General features: G+C 45.2%; 1 protein-coding gene across 3 annotated transcripts in view; it reads right to left on the reverse strand.

Annotated features, from left to right (window-relative positions):
- ST6GAL2 (ST6 beta-galactoside alpha-2,6-sialyltransferase 2) overlaps window positions 1–20,140 on the reverse strand; it is a 174,703-nt gene that overhangs the window by 56,787 nt on the left and 97,776 nt on the right. For all 3 annotated transcript variants that reach the window (XM_068268274.1, XM_068268276.1, XM_068268275.1), the window contains exon 4: window positions 20,099–20,134. In XM_068268274.1, coding sequence (XP_068124375.1) covers window positions 20,099–20,134 — 36 coding nt within the window. The remainder of the gene's footprint in view (window positions 1–20,098; window positions 20,135–20,140) is intronic.

Genomic DNA, 20,140 nt, shown 5'->3' on the forward strand with positions numbered 1-20,140 from the left:
GGCCAATATCCCGCTTCATCAGGCAATAAAACAAGGAGAACACAATTGTGGGTCAGTAAAAGTCAGAGCGCCTCTGGCTTTTACTGACCCCAGACTCCATTACCAGGCTCAGTCGAGGCCAGTCGGGGTCTACTGCGCATGCGCAGACCTCACGTGCATGCGCAGTCAGCGGCAGGACAGCGTGGGACTTAGACATGTTTATGGGGCGGGAGAAAGTTTAGTTTAGACTTACCGGTAATAGTATTTCTAACCATTCTAGTGTATGGCTTGAAAGGAGAGACTCCAGGCTCCTCCTCCTGGGGAAACACAATTAGCAAGAAGATTAAAAGCCCCCACCCCTCCCTCTGAGCTTCAGTATGTCAACAAGAATCCGGCCACCAAGATACCACGAGTGCCTCTGCTGCTGACCTACTCCTCAACCCACACCAATGTGTGTTAGAATGAAGGAAGATATTCCCAAGATAGGGAGGGATGATGTACGCCATACACTAGAATGGTTAGAAATACTATTACCGGTAAGTCTAAACTAAACTTTCCCTAACTATTCAAGTGTATGGCTTGAAAGGAGAGATGAGCAAGTAATCTCACACTTACATCAGGGAGGGACTGCTGCCTGTAACACCTTACGCCCAAAAGCCATATCTTGTCCCGACAGCACGTTTATTCTGTAATGCTTCATAAACGTTGTCGGGGCTTTCCATGTTGCTGCCTGGCAAATCTGATGCAGTGATGCTCCTGCTTTCTCTGCCCATGAAGTAGCTATTGACCTCGAAGAATGCGCCGTGACTCTTGGCGGCGCCCTTCTCCCCTTACTCAGGTATGCGTCAGTTATAACTTTTCTTATCCATCTTGCTAGCGTCGATTTCAACGCTTGAGCCCCCTTATTTGGGCCCCTATATGTCACAAACAAATGACTTGACTTCCTAAATTCTTTTGTCCTTCCTAAATACTGAAGAATTGTCCTTCTGACGTCCAAGCAACTGTATTTCTTTTCCTTTTCGTTGGCTGGGTTATGGCAGAAAGAATGTAACACTACCTGTTGCGTCCTATGGTATTCCGATACCACTTTTGGCAGAAAGTTCGGGTCTGGGGTCAAGATTATTTTATCTGGAAAAACCCTTAGAAAAGGCTCCTTAATGGACAGGGCTTGTAGATCTCCTACTCTCTTTGCTGTCGTTATAGCTGTAAGAAATAGTGCTTTGAGTGTCAATCTTTCCATACTAATCTCCTCTATGGGTTCATATGGTTCTTCCATCAAGGCCTGTAGTACAAGTGGCAGGTCCCATTGAGGTGCCACCTTTACCTTTATTGGTCTCGATCTTTCGACAGCCTTAAAAAAATCCTTTACTAGCCTTACACCGGCTAACTGCCTATCCAGAAAAAACGAAAGGGACCTGCACTGAACTCTTAGCGTACTCACTGATAAGCCCATGTCTACCCCTTCCTGGAAAAAATCTAAAATGTCTGAGGTGGAGTTCGTGAATTTATTTTTCCTTTTGCACCAGGCTAGGTATGCCTTCCACATCTTACTATAAATGCTCTGTGTCACTGGCTTCCTGCATTTTAGTAATGTTTGTACTACCTTCTCGGACAGCCCCTTTGATCTTAAAACTTGCTCCTCAGATACCATGCTGTGTAATTGAACATCTCCGGTTTTGGATGACAGATGGGACCTTGAAGTAACATCTCTTTCCTCACTGGCAACCTGAAAAATTGACCCTCTGATCTCACCCACAGCTGGGTAAACCATGCTCGTTTGGGCCACCAAGGAGCTACTAGAATGAGATTCGTTCTCTCCTGCTCCCATTTCTTTATTGTCCTTGCTATCAACTGGATTGGAGAAAAGCATAAACTGTCTGGTATGGCCAAGGTTGAGACAACGCGTCTATGCCTACAGCTTGACTGTTCCTGTACAGAGACATAAATTTGTTCAGCTTGTTGTTCTTTGGAGTTGCGAAGAGATCTATTTCTGCCACTGACCACCTTCCCTGTATCTGTTCGAACAGTTCCTGATTTAGTGACCACTCCGCCTGCTCTATCATATTCCGGCTTAGGTAGTCTGCCTGTGTTTAAACTGCCCTTTAGATGAGTGGCTGTTATTGACGTCACTCTGGACTCTGCCCATTCTAGCATTTCCATGCTTATTTCTAACAGATTTTGAACTCTGGTGCCTCCCTGCTTGTTTATATAAGACACCGTGGTGACATTGTCTGACAGTATCAGCACCTCCTTGCACTGAATCTGCTTTTGGAAACCCTTCAGTGCCATATATACTGCTCTCATTTCCCTTGCATTGGACGACTCTATTTGTTGCTCCTTGTTCCATAATCCTTGAATATGCTGCGAGTTGCATATCGCCCCCCAGCCTGTGCTGCTCGCGTCTGTTGTGATGGTCACTATTGTTTGTTGTGACCAGAACCTGCCCTGTCGCAAGTTGCTGTCCTGCCTCCACCACTGCAACGAGCTGGTCACCTCCTCTGTGACTGAGACCTCCGAGTCTAGGGACTGTTGTATTTTGTCCCATACCGTTAGTAGAAAATTTTGCAGTTTCCTGCTGTGCAGTTGAGCCCATGTTACTGACGGGATGGCTGCCGTCATGAACCCCACTAATCTCATAATCTGACGTATTGACACCTTCCTTTTTTCTGTTATCTGTGCCGCTGCTTCTTTTAACCTGTCTATTTTTTCCTGCGGCAGGTAAATCTTTCTTTGGGTTGAATTTATTTGGAACCCCAGAAACCTTATCTCCTGACTCGGTATTAAGACCGATTTTTGATCATTTATTATCCATCCCAAACGAGAGAAAGTCTGGATCACCACTTTGTGTTCCTCCAGAACTTCCCTTGACTGTGCATGGATTAGTAAATCGTCTAGGTAAGGTATTACTGCAATTCCCTGTAGACGCAAGGGTGCCATTACCTCTGATATTATCTTTGTGAATATTCGTGGTGCCGAAGCTATCCCAAACGGCAGAGCCACGAACTGAAAATGCCTTTTTTGAGATCCCTCCTTTATTGCGAACCTCAAATATTTTTGATGCTTCTCCCAGATTGGAACATGGAGGTAAGCATCCTGTAAATCTAGATTTATAAAATAGTCCCCCCTGTTTAGTATTTGTCGGGCCGAATAGATACTCTCCATTCGGAACCTCTTGTACTTCAAATATGGATCTAATTTCTTTAGATTTAGAATGAAACGAAATTTGCCTGTCGGCTTTTTTATCAAAAAAATATGGAAGTAAAAACCCCTGTTTCTTTCTTTTAACGGGACCTCCTTTATCACCTTCATGGACAATAGGAATGAGATCATTGCTCTCATTCCTATTGCTTTCTCTAGATCTCTTGAGAGAGGATTGAGAAAAAACCTGTCTGGCGGCAGAACCGAAAATTCGAGGCGGTAGCCTTCCTTTATAATATTGAGAACAAAAATGTCTGGGTTTAATTTCTCCCACTGCGCCAGATAGTATTTCAATCTCCCTCCCACTTCCAAGTCATTTGGCACCTTTGGAGTCCTCTGATCTCCCAAGGACGAAACCCCCTCTTCCTCTTCCCTTGGGAAACCACTTTCTCTGAAAGGGCGTATTTTTACTTTGCTCTTTCTTATCTTTTTTCTGCTGGAAGTTTTTTGGAAAAAACGATTTCCTTTTTTTTTATTTGGAAATTGCTTTCCCCTCTCAGCTGACCTTTTTAACACATTTTCCAGTTCTGAGCCGAAAAGCAGGCCCCCTTCAAAAGGAAGTGCACATAGCCTGTTTTTTGAGGTAATGTCTCCCTCCCATGCCTTCAGCCAGACAGCTCGCCTGGCTGAATTTAGTAACGCAGTCGTTCTTGCCGTAATCCTAATGGATTCTGCCGTTGCGTCTGCAAGGAAAGCAATAGCCTTTAGAACCACCGGAATTGAGGCTGAATAAGACTGTAATGGCTCCCCCTTAATTATTTTTTCCATTAAGTTTTCCAGCCAAATTTTAAGGTTTCTGGAAATACATGTGGCAGATAAATTTGCTTTAAACCAAATGCTGCTGCTTCCCATGCTTTCCTTATTAAGAGTTCAATTTTTTTATCCATTGGATCTTTTAGCATGCCTGCATCCTCAAAGGACAAGTCAGACTGCTTAGAATATTTCGCTAAAGAGGCGTCCAATTTGGGACATTTGACCCATTTGTTTTGCTCTTCCTCCTTAAACAGGAACTTCCTTTTTGCCGACTTGGGTATAAATAACCTACGTTCTGGTTCCCTCCACTGCGTTGCGATTATGTCTTTCAAGGATTGATGTACTGGGAACGCCCTGCTTTGCTGCTGGATAAGTCCCCCATACACTTTATCCTGCTTTGTAGTCTGCAATGTTTCCTCATTGATATCTTCAGTGGTATACACTGCTTTCAACAGCTCCTGTGTCTCCTCTGGAGCAAACAGGAACCTTGGCGTTTTATATTTTATACTCTCAGTTTCAGATTCTTCCCCTGAGTGCTCTTCTGAATCTTCCACTGAAACTGCCTCCTGCTCCTCCTCCTCCCCCTCTTCTTCCTCCTCCTCCTCCTCCTCTAAGTTAATTGGAGGTGTGGGAATTAAAGCATTTATATTAGAAGTTCCTGCAGTTTCCACAGGTAGCTGTCCTTCATTCTGTTGAACTGCCTGTGCCTGATTTTCTTTAAGGGTTCTCAGTTCCCCTCTTATTTCCTGCCTCATGGCTTCAATAAACTCCTTCACTAATGTTATTGATTCTGAGGCCATTATTTTATCCGAGCATTTCAGGCATAAGCTCTTTGGCCAGCTAGATTCCAGCTTTGTTTGGCAATTTGGGCATCTCTTACTCCTAGATCTTTCCCCTTTGCTATCCGATTTGGCCTTTAGGATAAAACAAAAGACAGAAGGATGCTAGCTAAGCAACGGGCCTACATAGCACACATCCCCACCATATGCATATAACATTGCCTCCCATCAAGCGCAGCCATATACATTACCGCTGCCGAGCTGCCAGATGGAGCGCCCACGGCTGCTGCAGCCTCTGCTCCCGCATGCGACTCCTCCATTGTGCGGGGCGGGCCGCCGGAAGTACCTCTTTATACCCACGTACTTCCCCACCAGAATCCGCAGCGTCTCCCATATATGGATCTGGGACTTCTGGGTGGTTCCGCCTCCTGCGCTTAAAAATGACGTCACCGCGCGCGTACGTCCACACCACTCCGGCTTTACTGGCGTCCGGCTGTACACTGCTTCTGCTAGCCTCAGACCTCCCAGCGCCGGATCCAGCGGTCTGCCAAGCGGAAACAAGCGCCGTGCTGCATAGCAAATGTGAGTGTTTCTCCATAATGCAAACACGACTGCCAGAAAAATCAGAGATAGCCCACTAACACAGGCCAGGAATCCTCTCCCAAAGCCTGATCACAGGCCAGGAAAGGAGAGTAGTCCATCAAAACAAAACCTGTCTAGCCCGCTATCCTGCCTTACTGGCTTGCCTGCTAACTGTGTCCCAGACTGGCCGGAAACACAAGAATACTGAAGCTCAGAGGGAGGGGTGGGGGCTTTTAATCTTCTTTCTAATTGTGTTTCCCCAGGAGGAGGAGCCTGGAGTCTCTCCTTTCAAGCCATACACTTGAATGGTTAGGGAAAGCCCTGAGTAAGGATCAGAACTTTAGTATTATTCGTCTTTGACCCTCTGTAAGCAAGCTCTGACACGGAGTTCATACCAAGAGCAGTGCCTAAACTGGGGTTTTAAATAGCTCTATGAAAAATGGATACGTGCTTACCATTTGTTTTTCTGGATACAGTCAGCCACAAGGGGAAAAAGGAATTATTTTTTGCCTCGCTGTCATTAAATGATAAGGAATTGTTTATTTCTTAAGCTTGTCATGGAAATAACACATAAGTTCTGTTTCAAGAAGGAACTGCCGTACTTAAATGCCTCAAGCTTGTAAGCATATTCCTAGAAACATTGTACCTTTAGACAGATTACCAATTTCTTCTGTTTCTTTCCTGAAAACTTTGTACTTTTGCTGTAATTACCTACCAGCCAATTACCCTTGTGCTTTCTGTGTAGCAGCACAAAACACTAATAATTGGCCCACACAACTTGAAACCTCAAGGGAGAGACTAGTGAAGAAGGCTGTCTATCCAGGTCGTCTAACTAGAACTGGCAGCTTAAGAACAGAATAAGTCTTGGTACAAACTGAACCAGGTGTGACGTGTGATCATTTAAAGAACAGAAATGCTAGTCATGAACCTAAATGTGTTCTGTGAAACCCGACCAGCCAACTACATCTATCTCAGCTCTTGTGCTCGAGGGACTTATTTGTGTCAAATAAAAGATAAGGAAAAAATCCTTGGAAGAAGTGATGGGATGATTGGTAGCCTAGCAAAGAATTTTAGGATGAAAACATTCCTAAAAATTGCTACCGTAAAAGCTTTACACAGTGTAAGTGATAACATCTTTAACTGCTGATATGCCAACACAGAAAAGTAAGTGCTGCCAAGATTTAATGACAGGCCCATAACACAACTGTCACTTTGATGCAGATGCCTTATGCTAGCCAGAAATGAGGTGCTTTAAGATACTGAGAATTCTAGAATGGAAATCTGCTGTAATTGTTTATAGGCTACAATGACAGGTTAAAGAAGGTTCTTGTAACATACAAAATAATTACTTTTTTTGTTTAAACATCAGTTTGTGTTTCCTGGCTTCAAGTGCAACTCCACTCCCACAACTGAAAAAGTAGGTCCAGCCTTAAGCCTATTACGACATGTGGGCCCTTTTACATAAGTTGTAATCTGCTTAAAAAAGTGGATCGCAGTCAATTTGTTGATTACAATTGCACCACGATTTACATGAAAATCGCAATGCTCATTTTTCCAGAATCGCCAGTCTGCACGATTCTCGGCAATCACGCTCCATTTCTGGCTGATTCACAACGCAAGCTACTGTAAATTGTGGGTTGCAAGATCGCAATGCAGCGCAATTGTGCTAGTGATCCTGTTTCCCAGTGGAAAAGAGCTCTAAAGTTTTTATTAGATGCTGCAGTTGTGAAACCAAACTTGTTTTACACCACTTTGTTATGATTTTCAACTACTGCTTCTATAGCTTTTTAAATAAACAGGACAGATGAAGACCCCTGTGGCTTTATCTTATTCCACCATCTTTAGATAATCAGCCTCAGCTTCCTTTCACCCCCTGTGACCTGCCCAGGAATGCTGACAAAGGTGGACTTAAGTAGATAAGGGAATGCTTTCTTCCTCACAGGAGAATGACTGGAGGAGGGAAGGAGAAAACATCCTTCAGACTGCTTGTGAGGACAACCCACTAGCAAATTGTAAGACTACTTTTAAAAGACCTACACATGGGTTAAATAACTGCCCCACTATGATAAAAGCAAGAAGTTTTAAATCCGGATGATACCATTTATTGGCAATCATCCTGATTTAAAACTTCTTGCTTTTACTGATGGCTAACACGGTACAATACCCTACTGCTACCACTATGATAAAAAAGGGTATTTAAGCCTTGTTATAGTATAAAGCTATCCATTATTTATTTTGTTTGGTACAGAGCAGATGGTTTGTGTAGTCCAATATTTAAACTGTATATATACTTTACATTATGTACAGATAGTAGATCACTGCTGCATTAAATGGAAAATTAGAAGCCTGCCAGACTGTCTCTCACCAGGGTATTCTTCAAGCCCCTCATCCCCTTTGTTTATATCACAGAGTTGTACAAGCCCATTGGCAGAGCTGCGCTACATGCTTGCATACAGATCATTGGCATGACAGTAGTTGATAAAAATTGAAATACCTCCAAACTGTTTAAACTATTTGTATTCACACATTTACACTTAGATACTTTATTGAAATGCGGCTGAAATGAGGTTGCGAGACAGCCAGCTTATCACCAACATACAGTATTTGATTGTTGAAGGTTCACTACCCAGAAGTGTGCTGAACTGCAAATTCTGCATGTTAAATTTCACTAAATGAGTATTTCTACAAATACAAATCTTCCAAGAGTGGACTTTAGCAGCAGAAAAAAATGTCACAGCTGCTTCAAATTCACCACAGAGATTGTAGTCCTAATGAGGGTCGGTGCCACACATTTTTTTGCTGTACATTATTCACAAGTCAAATCAGAATTGTCAGACTGACCACTGCCTCAAAATGTTTTACAAACCTCTTTCTGCCACTTCCTTCCTTTAACCTTTTTAATGCCACAGAACGAGATGGCTCTCAGCAAAACTGTACCTTTCACTGACAGCCATTGTCAAAGTGCAACTTGTCAAATCTATCAAAGGGTTAAAAAAAAAAAAAGCTTATGTGTCATCAGCCTGCACAAACTTTTTTTTTTTTTTTAAACTAAGGTACTGTTTTTTTGGTGAGGGTTAAGTGTGACTGGCTGGGCTGTCACTTGCTATAAGTGCCTCCCCTTCAACAGCGATCCCCACTACACTCTTCCTACCTCCTCACTCATCAAGAAGGCTAAGAGGTGATTAGGTGGCAATGGAAGAGCAGAGGATGATGGGATCAAAAGCAGATGAGTGAGCTTGCTTTTCTGCTATGAAAGTAGTAAGTCTTTTCAAAGAGCACGATGGACAGGGAGCCCATGGCGACACGACTCGACGAACGAGCATTCCATGATACATCTTCCTATTGTGGGAACATGCGACGGCACATGACAGGCAAGAGCCCAAACTATCACGGCACTTTGCGCGGGAGTTGCCTGGGATCTTAAAGATCTGCCAGCATGGTCATAATAGCCATGCATTGCAAAACATAAGGGTTTTTTTAATTTAACAAGAGTGGTTTACTGAATAAAAAGATGCAAATTACAATAAAGGATAAAGGTAAACATAAGAGTATTTACATAAATATGGCAAAACATCAGTTTAAACAAACACATATACTCACATTGCAAAATCTCTGAAATGTTTGTTCGTCACACAAACATACATTTTAGGGGTACAATTCCGAATGTCGGCTCTCACCGCTGCCGCTAAACTCCGAGGTGGCGTTAAATACTATTCCCCCTCCGAGTTGTCGCCAGAGCCCCGAATTACCGCTACGCGCCCTGCACTGCATAGCATTGCTGCTATGCCCTGCCCAGTTTCGGCGCTCGGCTCTGAGAGCCACGCACCGAAATCAGCTGATTCGTACATTTTAGTCATGGTAAATATTGCACTAAGGCCCAATTTACACTTAATCAGTTGGTATGCATTAGTATGCGTTAGTACGCGTTTTTTCCCATAGCAGTGCATTGAGAAGAAGATTTCTGTTAAAACGCGTTAAGTGTGAAAGGTGCCATAGGAAAACATGGGCATTACTTTGAAAATCAGTTTTCTTTCAGTTATAACAGAGTAACTCATTAAGTGTAAAAGGGCCCTTAAAGTCGCGGTGTGGCTACCTGCCTTTAGGGACATTTCATTGTTCATAGAAATGCAAAGCAATACATATTTTCATGCATCTTTAAATCAAACACAACATTTTCCCTCACACTCACAAATTGCATTTCTATCATAATAAAGTGAAAGTGAGAGTAAATCTCACTGAATTCGCAGTCCATGATTGTACTAGGCACACAATGGATACTGAGGAGGATTCCCCCAGAGACCAGACCCCGAAGCTATTTTTTGCAGAAACTAATTTCATGATAAGGACTTATTGCAGCTGTGTAAGCGATTTCACATATTGCTTCACCATCTCGTTCGTTTTTCGAAAGCACTAAATAGGTCAAGGAATTGATATTTACTTTTACAAGGTTTTCCTATCCTCTGTGGAGAACACATTAAATACTATCTTATTTCATATTTACAGTTTAAGCTGCCCTTCAGAGTGCCATTATATTGAGTAGTGTAAACTGGATAGGCAATTAGAAGTGTCTTGGCCACAGCAAAACCTCTGTTTATTGCACATATTTACACAGGATATTAATTGATCGGCACATCATTTCTAGAACTGTGAAAACTTTGCCAGACAACAAACACTATAACGCACTAATGATGCCAGAAATCCCATATTAATATTAATGTTCCAAGCAAAACATGCTTTGGTTTTTGTCTTCATCTAAAAACATTGATTTGTTGAACAATAGAAAAGCAGTTTGCCAACCATTATGTCAAGTGTTCATATTCAACTTACAGCAATCGTTTGTATGTATTGTTTCTGCCCTATTCCGTTGGATGGTAAGCTCATAAGGGCAGGGTTCTCTCCCTATTGATTCTTGTTATTGCTGTATGTTTTGTTAAACATGGTCTGTATGGTCCTTAGCACAAGAGAATACATTTTCTACTACACTGCATTAAACACCTCACAAGCAAAGTATAGTTAAGATTAATTATTAGAGCATTTGAATACAATGTATTTGCCTTGATTTGAGATACCGGAGAGAACTGGCTAGTTCTACAACCCTATCGTCAAAGCCCACCAACAGTGCGTGTAGAAAACCACACACATTCACAGGTGGGGTAATTAGTGTACAGCTGTCCTGATTAACTACCTCTGTGAATATTCACAAAACAGACTGTTGATAGGCGTACACGTAAAAAAGGCACCTGGAAAAAAAAGGGCACCAGATGTAGGTGATAAATGTGATTTCGTTTATAAAAGGAAGCCGGATGTAGACAATAAACGTGATTTATTTCATAAAAGGGCCCTTGATGTAGCCAATAAATGTGATTTTGTTGTGTGTCTTACTTTGTACAGTGCCACAGAATATGCGGAAGCGGTATAGATCAATAATAATAACAAAACAGCAACGGATGTAGAGGATAAACAGGACTTTACTTCATAAAGGGTGTTGGAAGTAGGCGAAAAACATAATTTAGTTTATTAAAGGGTGCCTGTTTGTAGCCAATGAGTGTGATTCCGTTTACAAAAGGCACCGCATGTAGCCGCTATTAGAATATAAACCTAACCTTAATTCTAACTTTAACCCCACCTTGGCTCCTAACCTTAACCCCCCATGGTGGTGCCTAACCTTATGCCTAATACACACGGTACGATTTTCCGTGCGATAGATGGAGCCAATTGATTAAATCCATCATGTCCGATACGGCTCCCGATCGTTTCTGCGCTCGATTTCTCATAGCAGTGAATGGAAAAAGATAAGAAAAACAAATAAAGATAAGAGAATTGAGAGCAGAATCATGTGAAAAAAACTATCGGGTCAGGAAATCGCACAGAAAATCTTACCATGTGTGTGCATAGAATACATTTAGTGAGATTGTTGTAGCTATAATTTTAAAAAGATAGAACAGGTATTTGGCGTGATCACTGTAGCCACATTTTATGTCAAAGATATAAACGGTATTCAAGGAGAGAATTGTAGGCGCACTTTTTGAAAGATACAACCGGTATTTTCCATGATCATTGCAGCCGCATTTCATGACAAAGATATAACCGGTGTTCACAATGATCTTTGCGGGTGCGTTATTGAAAAGATATAACGGTTAAAGAGAACTGGTATTTGGCTTGATCAAGATAACTTTTTTTGTGGATAGTGGTTGCCATGAATAAAATGAAACAATGGCCTCGATTCATAAACAGCAGTGCGATAAAAAAATCTTGTCGGGAAAATACCGCACTCGGTATTTTCCCGGTCTGTGTGCTAATTCATAAAGATTTCCCCAGCTGCCCTTGGAGGTCGGCAAATTACCGCAGCCCATTGAGCGGTAGAGTAGAGCAGTGTCTCGATTCTCTCTTTGCCCTGCAAAAATGAATCACACAGACGGCTCTCTCTGGCTCTTCCACTGATGACTCAGACAGATGAGTCACACAGTCTTTCCCTGCCTGCTCAAATGATTCACACAGAGGGCTCTCTGGCTCTCTCCACTGATGACTCAAACAGACTTCGGCTCTCTGCACTTTTGCATTCATCAGAGCTGTCAGAGCTGTCGGTAACTTGTTATCGCCTCACTAGAGGTGTCGGTAACTACCGCCAGGCTTACCGCTTGTTGAAGGCTTTATGAATTGACATTTGCTGACAATTTACTGACATGTGTTGTCGGTAACTGCAGCCAAGTCAGTAATTTATCTCCCTGGTCGGTAATGTCAGCTTTTCATGCGGTAACAGCCTTTATGAATTGACATTTTGCTAAATGGTCGGTAAAGTCTGCTGATTTCAGCATTACCGCATGAGGTAATGCTTTATGAATCGAGGCCAATGAGGCCAAAATGTAGTTGTAAAAATATAACTGCTATTATTAAGGACATATAGCTTTAGCCTAATTGAAATCAGGTCAATTATTGCAACTGCAAACAATTTCATTATATAGTCGATATGAAATAACAGGCAACCGATATAAGCAATATAAAATAATGCGCGTCCTTTTCACCGCTTAAAGCCACTGATCACAGCAAATAACATTGAAATCTACGGCAGCGACATTTTTATATGGACAGCTCTGGGACCCTTTTCAACTGACACCGGTGGTAGGCCCTGAGGAAAGGGAACCCTCCCACAAAATGTTTAAAAAAAAAAAATGAATAAACTCTTTATGGAATAACCCCTCAAAAATAGTATTGCAAACACTACATCTTCCAGTCAGCCAAGATAGAACTGCACTTCCAAAATCAAGATTATTACTGGGCTGCATCCCTGACTACAATCGGATAGTGGTTGTACAATCTACAACTAATACAACTTAAAGCTATGTATACATAGTGGATTAAACTTGGCCAAGGTGGCCATTAAGGCCTGCCTCAGGTGTCAATCTAGCGTGTATACAGTAGCCACTCCACCCAAATGTTGTCTAAAGATACAGGATACCAGATCTTCAGCAACGTTCAATGCTCGACCGACACCTGAGTGCATTGTACTTCTACTGACCCTATCTGTCGGAAGGCATCCTTCTTCCCCTCTTTATAGAAACCGATGCATTGATAGCTTCTAGGTTAGTGACATGTCTGTACAGCACTCGACCTGTCAGCCAGAGGATTGAATCCCAACCCCTACAAGTGATAGTCCTTGTATGTGTATACAATCAGAATCAGAATCATTTTATTTCGCCAAGCATGACTGGGTCAAGCCCGGAATTGGGTTTGGCACAATGGAGCGGTACATAGACAGAAAGGCAGGAAAAACAGAATGATAGTAATACCTCATACACAAATATAAACGTACACCATATACAATCATCATCAGATATACATAAAGCTCAGTATTCATCTTTCAGAAACAACACTGCTGGAAGTCTACCGCTCCTATGCAGTGGTAGGGCGCTGATAGAGGGTGGTAGAATGTTAAGGGAGTTCAGGAGGCTAACGGCCATAGGGAAGAAGGAGTTCGTGTCTGGTGGACTTGGTGTGGATGGCCCGGAGTCTCCGACCCAGTGGAAGTGGGGTGAAAAAACAGTGGCCCAGGTGGGAGAGGTCACTTGCAATCCTCAGTGCCCTGGTTCGCAGTCTTGTGTTATAAAGGTGGTCAAGTGGGGGCAGAGGTCTCCCAATGATCCTCTCCGCCGACCTGATGATCCTCTGTAGTTTGTGCCTGTCACTGGCGGTGGCTCCCACATACCAGATCAAGATGGCGGAGCAGAGGATCGATTCAATGGTGGCAGTGTAAAAGCATGTTAGAATTTCCTGCGCCATGCCGAACTTCGGCAGTTGGCGGAGGAAGAAGAGTCTCTGCTGGGTTTCCGTTGGGTTGCCGTGATGTTGACTCTCCAACTGAGATTGCTGGAGATGGTGGTGCCCAGCAGGCGAGCACAGGGCACTCTGGCCACCTCGGTGCCATCGATGTAGATGGGAGGTGGGGTAGGGGCAGACTTCCTAAAGTCAATTATAAGTTCGACGGTTTTGGCCGTGTTGAGCACCAGGCTGTTCTCCTTGCACCAGTCGCATAGTCTTTCCACCTGCTGCTGGTAATCCTGGATGTTGTCCTTGGTGACGAGGCCGATGACAGTGGTGTCATCCGCAAATTTTATGACTTTGACAGAGTCTACCGTGGATCTGCAATCATTCGTGTATAGGGAGAAGAGCAGCGGGGACAGGACGCAGCCCTGGGGTGCCCCTGTGTTTGTTATCACTTCTCGTGAGTAGATGTCCCCCAGCCTGACAGCTTGGGATCTGTTCGAGAGAAAGTCAGTGATCCATAGACGTAGGGTGGGGTGGACCCCAAGTGTGGCCAGAACATTCTGGAGGGTGCATCGGCATATAGTGTTAAATGCCGAGCTGAAGTCTAATATCAGTACTCTGGCATACGCATCCCTCCTGTCTAGATGGTTGTAGATGTATTCCACACAGAGGTTTAGAGCATCGTCAGTGGACCTATTTGCCCTGTAGGCGAACTGGAGTGGGTCTAGTAGGGGCAAGGTGGATAGCTTGAGGGTGGATAAGACCACTCTCTCTAGGGACTTCATGATAACGGACGTCAGGGCCACAGGCCTGTAGTTGTTGAGGTCGGAGATGCCTTGCTTCTTAGGAACAGGAATGAAGGTAGACCTCTTGAAGCATGCAGGGACTCTGCCCTCTGTCAGTGACCTGCTGAAGATGGCAGAGAGGATGGGGGCAAGTTGCTCCGAACAGGCTTTGAGGCAGGCTGGGGACACGCTGTCGGGTCCTGAGGCTTTCCTGGCATTTAGCGTGGACAGGAGGTGCCGAACGTCTGCCTCCCCCAATTCCAGAGAGAGTGAGTCCTCCCTTGAGTTGGTGGGGGGGGGGGGGGGGGGGGGGAGAGGGTGGGGGTGCCCCCCAGGCTCAGCCTGCCTTTCGAACCTGTACTAGAATTTGCTTAGTTCTTCAGCTAATTCAGGGCTGGGTGTAGCATGTTGCGGTGGAGGCTTGTAGTTGGTGGCAGCCTTAAGCCCTTGCCATACAGCTCGTGAGTTGTTCGAGCGCAGGTTCTGCTTCATCCTCTCGGCAAACTCCTTTTTTGCTACTCTCAGCTCTTGCTTAAGAGCGTTCCTCGCCTTCCTGAATTCCTCCTGGTTTCCCGCCTTGTGAGCCACCTCCTTACGTTTCCGCAGTAGCCGTAGCTTGTTCGAGAACCATGGTTTGTTATTCGGGTAGACCTTGAAGGATTTGGTTGGGACGCAGGAGGCCTCACAGAAGCTGATGTATGAGGTAACGTTGTCCGCCCACTCGTCCAGGTCTGGAGCTGCCAGGGACTCCCAGTCCGTGCAATCAAAGCAGGCTTGAAGGTGGAGCTTGGCCTAGCTTGACCATACCTTGGAGAACTTCACGACCAGTTTTGCCGATTCCAGGAGCCTCCTGTAGGTGGGGATGAGATGAACAAGGCAATGGTCGGAGGAGCCAAGTGCCGCCCCCGGGAAAGCCTTGTAGGCATTCTTCAGAGGCGTGTAGCAATGATCGAGGGTGTTCAGGCCTCTGGTAGGGCAAGCAACATGCTGATGGTAGCGTGGCAGCTCTTGTCGAAGATTTGCCTTGTTGAAGTCCCCCATGACTATAAATAGTGAGTCAGGGAGGGATATTTCCCACTGCGAGATGGTGTCACTGAGGGTATTCAGGGCAGATCTGGCGTCAGCATCAGGAGGAATGTACACTCCGACAAGGACATAGGAGGAGAACTCCCGTGGTGAGTATGCTGGCCTGCAGTTCACGAGTAGAAGTTCTAGGTCTGGGGAGCACATCCTGTGAAGTACCGGTGGGGTGGGGCACCATGAAGAGCTGACTTAGAAGCAGATGCCTCCACCTCTTTTCTTCCGAGAGAGGGAAGGGTCATGGTCTCCCCGTATGAGGCTGAAGCCTGGGAGGTGTAGGGCGTTCTCCGGGATGTTCTCGTGTAGCCAGGTCTCCGTGAAGCAGAGTACTGGGGTGTTCCTCCCGAGCTCCCACCTGCCACAGAGGAGACGTAGTTCGTCCAGTTTGTTAGGGAGAGAGCGGACATTTGCCAGGAGTACCGAGGGGATGGCTGACCTCAAGCCCCTCTTCTTGAGTCTCACGCAGGCCCCTGCTCGACAGCCCCTTCGCCGCCAGCCTGCACCGGGCCAGGGAGCGGAGACCAGGACTTGCTGTATGTAGTTCTGGACCAGGTTTGGCAGGAGATTGGCCTCGGAGTGGTGGGCCGCGATGTTCCCACCGAAGAAGTTGCTCCCCGGAGTACGTGGTGCGTTCGGTGGTGTGGGGGGTGGGGCCGATGGCGGGAGTGGGGTGCCTACGACGGGTGGAGGAGCCTGGCATTGCCCAGGGTCGCCCGCCACGGAGACAGTCCAGGTCCATACAGTACAATTAAAGCAGATCAGCGGATGCGGCAGCACAAGTCAGGTCAGATAAGGAGAGTAGGGGCACAGGACAATACAGTACAGCATAGATCAGCTCTTAAGCACAGTTCAGCTCGTTAAAAACAAGTTCAGGCACAATGCAGGAGTCGGAAGGGGATAGAGGCCAAGACGACACAGGCAACAGTAGCAGTAGTAGTAGTCCCTGGCAAGCCCACACTAGTAGCAGCAGTAGACCCTAGCCAGCAGTAGTAGTAGTAGTAGTAGTAGTAGTAGTAGTAGTAGTAGCAGACCCAGGCAAGCTCACACTAGTAGCAGCAGCTGTAGCAGCAGACCCTAGCAAGCACACAGATCATGCACGGGCAGAGATCAACAGTTGCAGCCAGCGTGTGCAGGCATCACGTAGGCGATGAGAGATCTTACCAGCCCAAGTGTAGTGGCTCCCTTAGTGTTCTATGTGACGGTGGGGGCGGCTGCTGGGATGGTCTGAGCTATGGTCCGAGCGCAGACCCAGGGCGGGGGGCAGCGGTGGTTTCCGTTGGTAGAAGGCCGACAGCAGACTCCCCGGCAGCGTGTGCGGAGGCTGGGAACCAGATGCAGCCGGCGGCTCCTGCACACTGCGTTGAACGGGCACGCAGCCCGCAGGGGTCCGCCGAGCGAAATCTGGACTTCGCCACGTGGGTGGCACTCTTTGATAGGGCTGGGCCTGTTACCTCCGCCGACTGGAGCGGGAGTCCGGGGCTTCTCTCCTTGATAGCGGTAGTGCTGCGGGGAAGCTTGCTGGATGGCTCTCCTCCTCCGATGAGCGGCGGTGCTGCGGGGTCTTCTTCCCGTGGGTGGCCTGTTGCTCGGCAAGCAGTGCCTGGGAGACATGCCTTGGGGGCTTCACCATGTGGGTGGCCTGATCGGGCTGCGATGGTCTGCACCCTCCTGGGCTCCTGCGACAAGCAGACCCGTCTGAAGGGAGCTGAGGCATGTGTGCCAGTCCTATATGCACCCATGTGCATCAATTGCCCAGTGATGGGCAGGGGAAACAAGAAAAAGAAAAGAAAAAGAGCTGAGCTCTGTGCCATGGCAGCTGTCCAGCGCCAAGGCTTAAGTCCTTTTGTTAAGAGATTATCAGGGCTTTGTGGCGCTGACAAGTCTCCAATGTGGGCATTGTAAGGGAATACCTCAGGCTACTAGGCTTATGGTAACCAGTTAAAATTTTGGGAACAGACCATTAAAGTATCAGCAATTTAAAGTGGAATATAACCCTGCATTTCAACTTTGCTCTAAAACATTATTTACAGTATATTATATGCAACCAGCATTTTTTTTTTACTAGACCAGCATTGGAAGGGTTACACAGGTCTTTAAAGTTCCTGGAGATTTCTGCAGACGCATCCGAAGCTGAAATAGATGTATACATTTTGTTTACATAAATGTATCTAAGTGTTGAATGTGACTCACTCTGTCTCACTGAGAAGGAGCTTGGAGGACAGCCAAAGAGTGTGTAACATTTATCAATAGATACATTCAACTAAATAGAATGTATCTATCTGAACTTCTGCATATCTCTCCACGGAACTTTAAACCTCTGTGTTTAACCCTACCAATGCTGGTCTAGTAAAAAAAAAATGCTTTTTGCATATAATATGCTGTAAATAATATTTTAGAGCAAAGTTGAAATGCAGGGTTATATTCCTCTTTAATTAATTTCCCCATTTATTTCCCTATGGGACAGTAATGCTATAGAAAGCTTTCAGTCCATCCCTGTTTCAAGGTTTGGGTGTATCACATCACTGTTAAACTTAGAGACATAGTTCAGGACAACACATTTACATTTAAAGACATAATTGGAAAGAAATCTGAATACTGTACTTCTATATTACAGACCAGCGGCAAACCCTGGATTTTCATGGGGGAGGTGGGTTCCTGAAAGGTCTCCCTCAGCCATGCACAATAAATAAATATATGTATATACACAGAGAGAGAGAGAGCGAGAGAGAGAGCAAGAGATACGTGCCTCAACATTGAAGCAAGAAGTAGCGCCCTGCCCCCGGGTCGGTCCTAGACTCCCCCCCCCCCCCCGTGGGTGGGGGCACCGAGCTGGAGGAGGCAGCAGGCAAGAGGGGGTGTTGGGTACAGTGGCGCTCCCCCTCAAGCTTAACTTCAGCAGCAGCCACAGCTATTAGTAAGAGGCAGCGGGCGGGGATGACTCACCTCTTCCACGTTCCAGCGTGCGTTTCACTATCATCACTTCCTGCAATGCCGCCCACTTACAATACAGTGGGCGGCATTGCAGGAAGTGACGATAGTGGAACGCACGCTGGAACGCAGAAGAGGCGAGTCATCCCGCCCGCTGCCTCTTACTAATAGCAGCAGCTACTGCTGAAGTTAAGCTTGAGGGGGAGCGCAGATGGGGGGACCCAGGTGAGGGAGGGGGGGTCCGACCCCCCTCCCCACCGCTTAAGCTGGAGAGTGAGCGCAGATGGGGACCCAGGTGAGGGAGGGGGGAGGGGGCCCACCCCCCTCCCCGCCGCTGTGCCCAATACCCCCTTCCTGCCTGCTACCCTCTTATGCGGCGTATGCTACACCACGGGTCCGCTAGTACAATATAATAATATGGTACAACTTCATCTAATGCAATTTTTGGTCTGCCCGACCAACAACCGAATCGATCAAGAGCAGTTTGGATACAGATAAAAATGAGGACAGCAGACATTGGTAATGAAGGGGAAAGTGAAGCATTCACACATCAGGGCACAGGGCTGTGCTCATACTTGACACTTAAGTTCTCCAGAGCTGCTCCATGCTCTGTACACACCCTGCTGCTCGATGCTCTATACACACACTGCTCCTACATCCAAAGTCACCTGTAGCAGGTAAAGAAAGGGGCAATGCTGTGAACTGCAGGATGCCTGCAGATATTCTGGTGTCCCCACTTGTGCCTGTCCCCAGACACTGCACCAGCCCTGGTCTAAGGGGGGATTCTGGGCAGCTGTTATCCCTCCTGCGTTTGCCTATGCAGATATGATTTTATTGCAAAAGAGTTTCAGTTACTAACAATGTATGGAAAAATGTGGTTTGTTAAAATAGAACTATGAGTCACCTCCATCAGAAAACATGTCCTAAGAACCTTTACAAGTCCTAAGGACATAAGCAAAGAGTATACAAGTTGGATGAAACTAGATTGAGTATGTGACTTTAATCATCTTTGCTGTACTATAGATTTATACTATTTGGAATATGTAAAACATATGGGTAAGGAAGGAAGCAGAGGTGCTGAGGATTAAAAAAATACGATAAAATTTACGTTTATGCAAACACTGACACAGTGTTTATTAGACACTGTCAGATTTTTGTTGTTCACCACTTCTGTTTCTGTACGTTTTATAGGTCTGTCTGTATTCCATTTGGTTGAAGCAGCAGGATTATGGTAGGCTAAGCAGATGCAGCTCTGATTAAAAACATTAGGTAACACGTAGAATGTTTCTGATACCTGTTGCTTTATAATCTGATCTCTGTGATTGCTAGTCAGGTCTCCATGAGGCAGCCTATTTGATCTTGAGTTTTATTCACTTCAGATCCAGAATTCTTTTCAATTTACAGGCTAGAGCAGTTTTGACATTTTAACCATATCCCTATTAACTTAACTTAATGTTTATTTCTACCTATGCCATCTAAGTGATAAATGTTTTTTTTTTTGTTTTCAGGAAAAACTAGAACTTCTGGTATATTGCAAATTCCAAACTACCAGGAGCAAAGAAAGTAAATATTTCCCGTTATTTGCCATAGAGAGGTTGCTCATATGAGTTTTAAAACATATAAAAGTTTGACATTTCTTTCACCTTTTAGTTAAATTAGAACAGTACAACTTTCTGTACTTGTGGCACAAATAGCAAATTCTAAATCCTATACTGTATAAACGTAAAACTTTATAAACCATATACATCTTACCGATTTCTGCTCCCAGCGATGAGTTTAATATTGCTCCAGCAG

The sequence above is a fragment of the Hyperolius riggenbachi genome, chromosome 2 (genome assembly GCF_040937935.1).
Source record: "Hyperolius riggenbachi isolate aHypRig1 chromosome 2, aHypRig1.pri, whole genome shotgun sequence".
Classification (NCBI taxonomy): Eukaryota; Metazoa; Chordata; class Amphibia; order Anura; family Hyperoliidae; genus Hyperolius; species Hyperolius riggenbachi.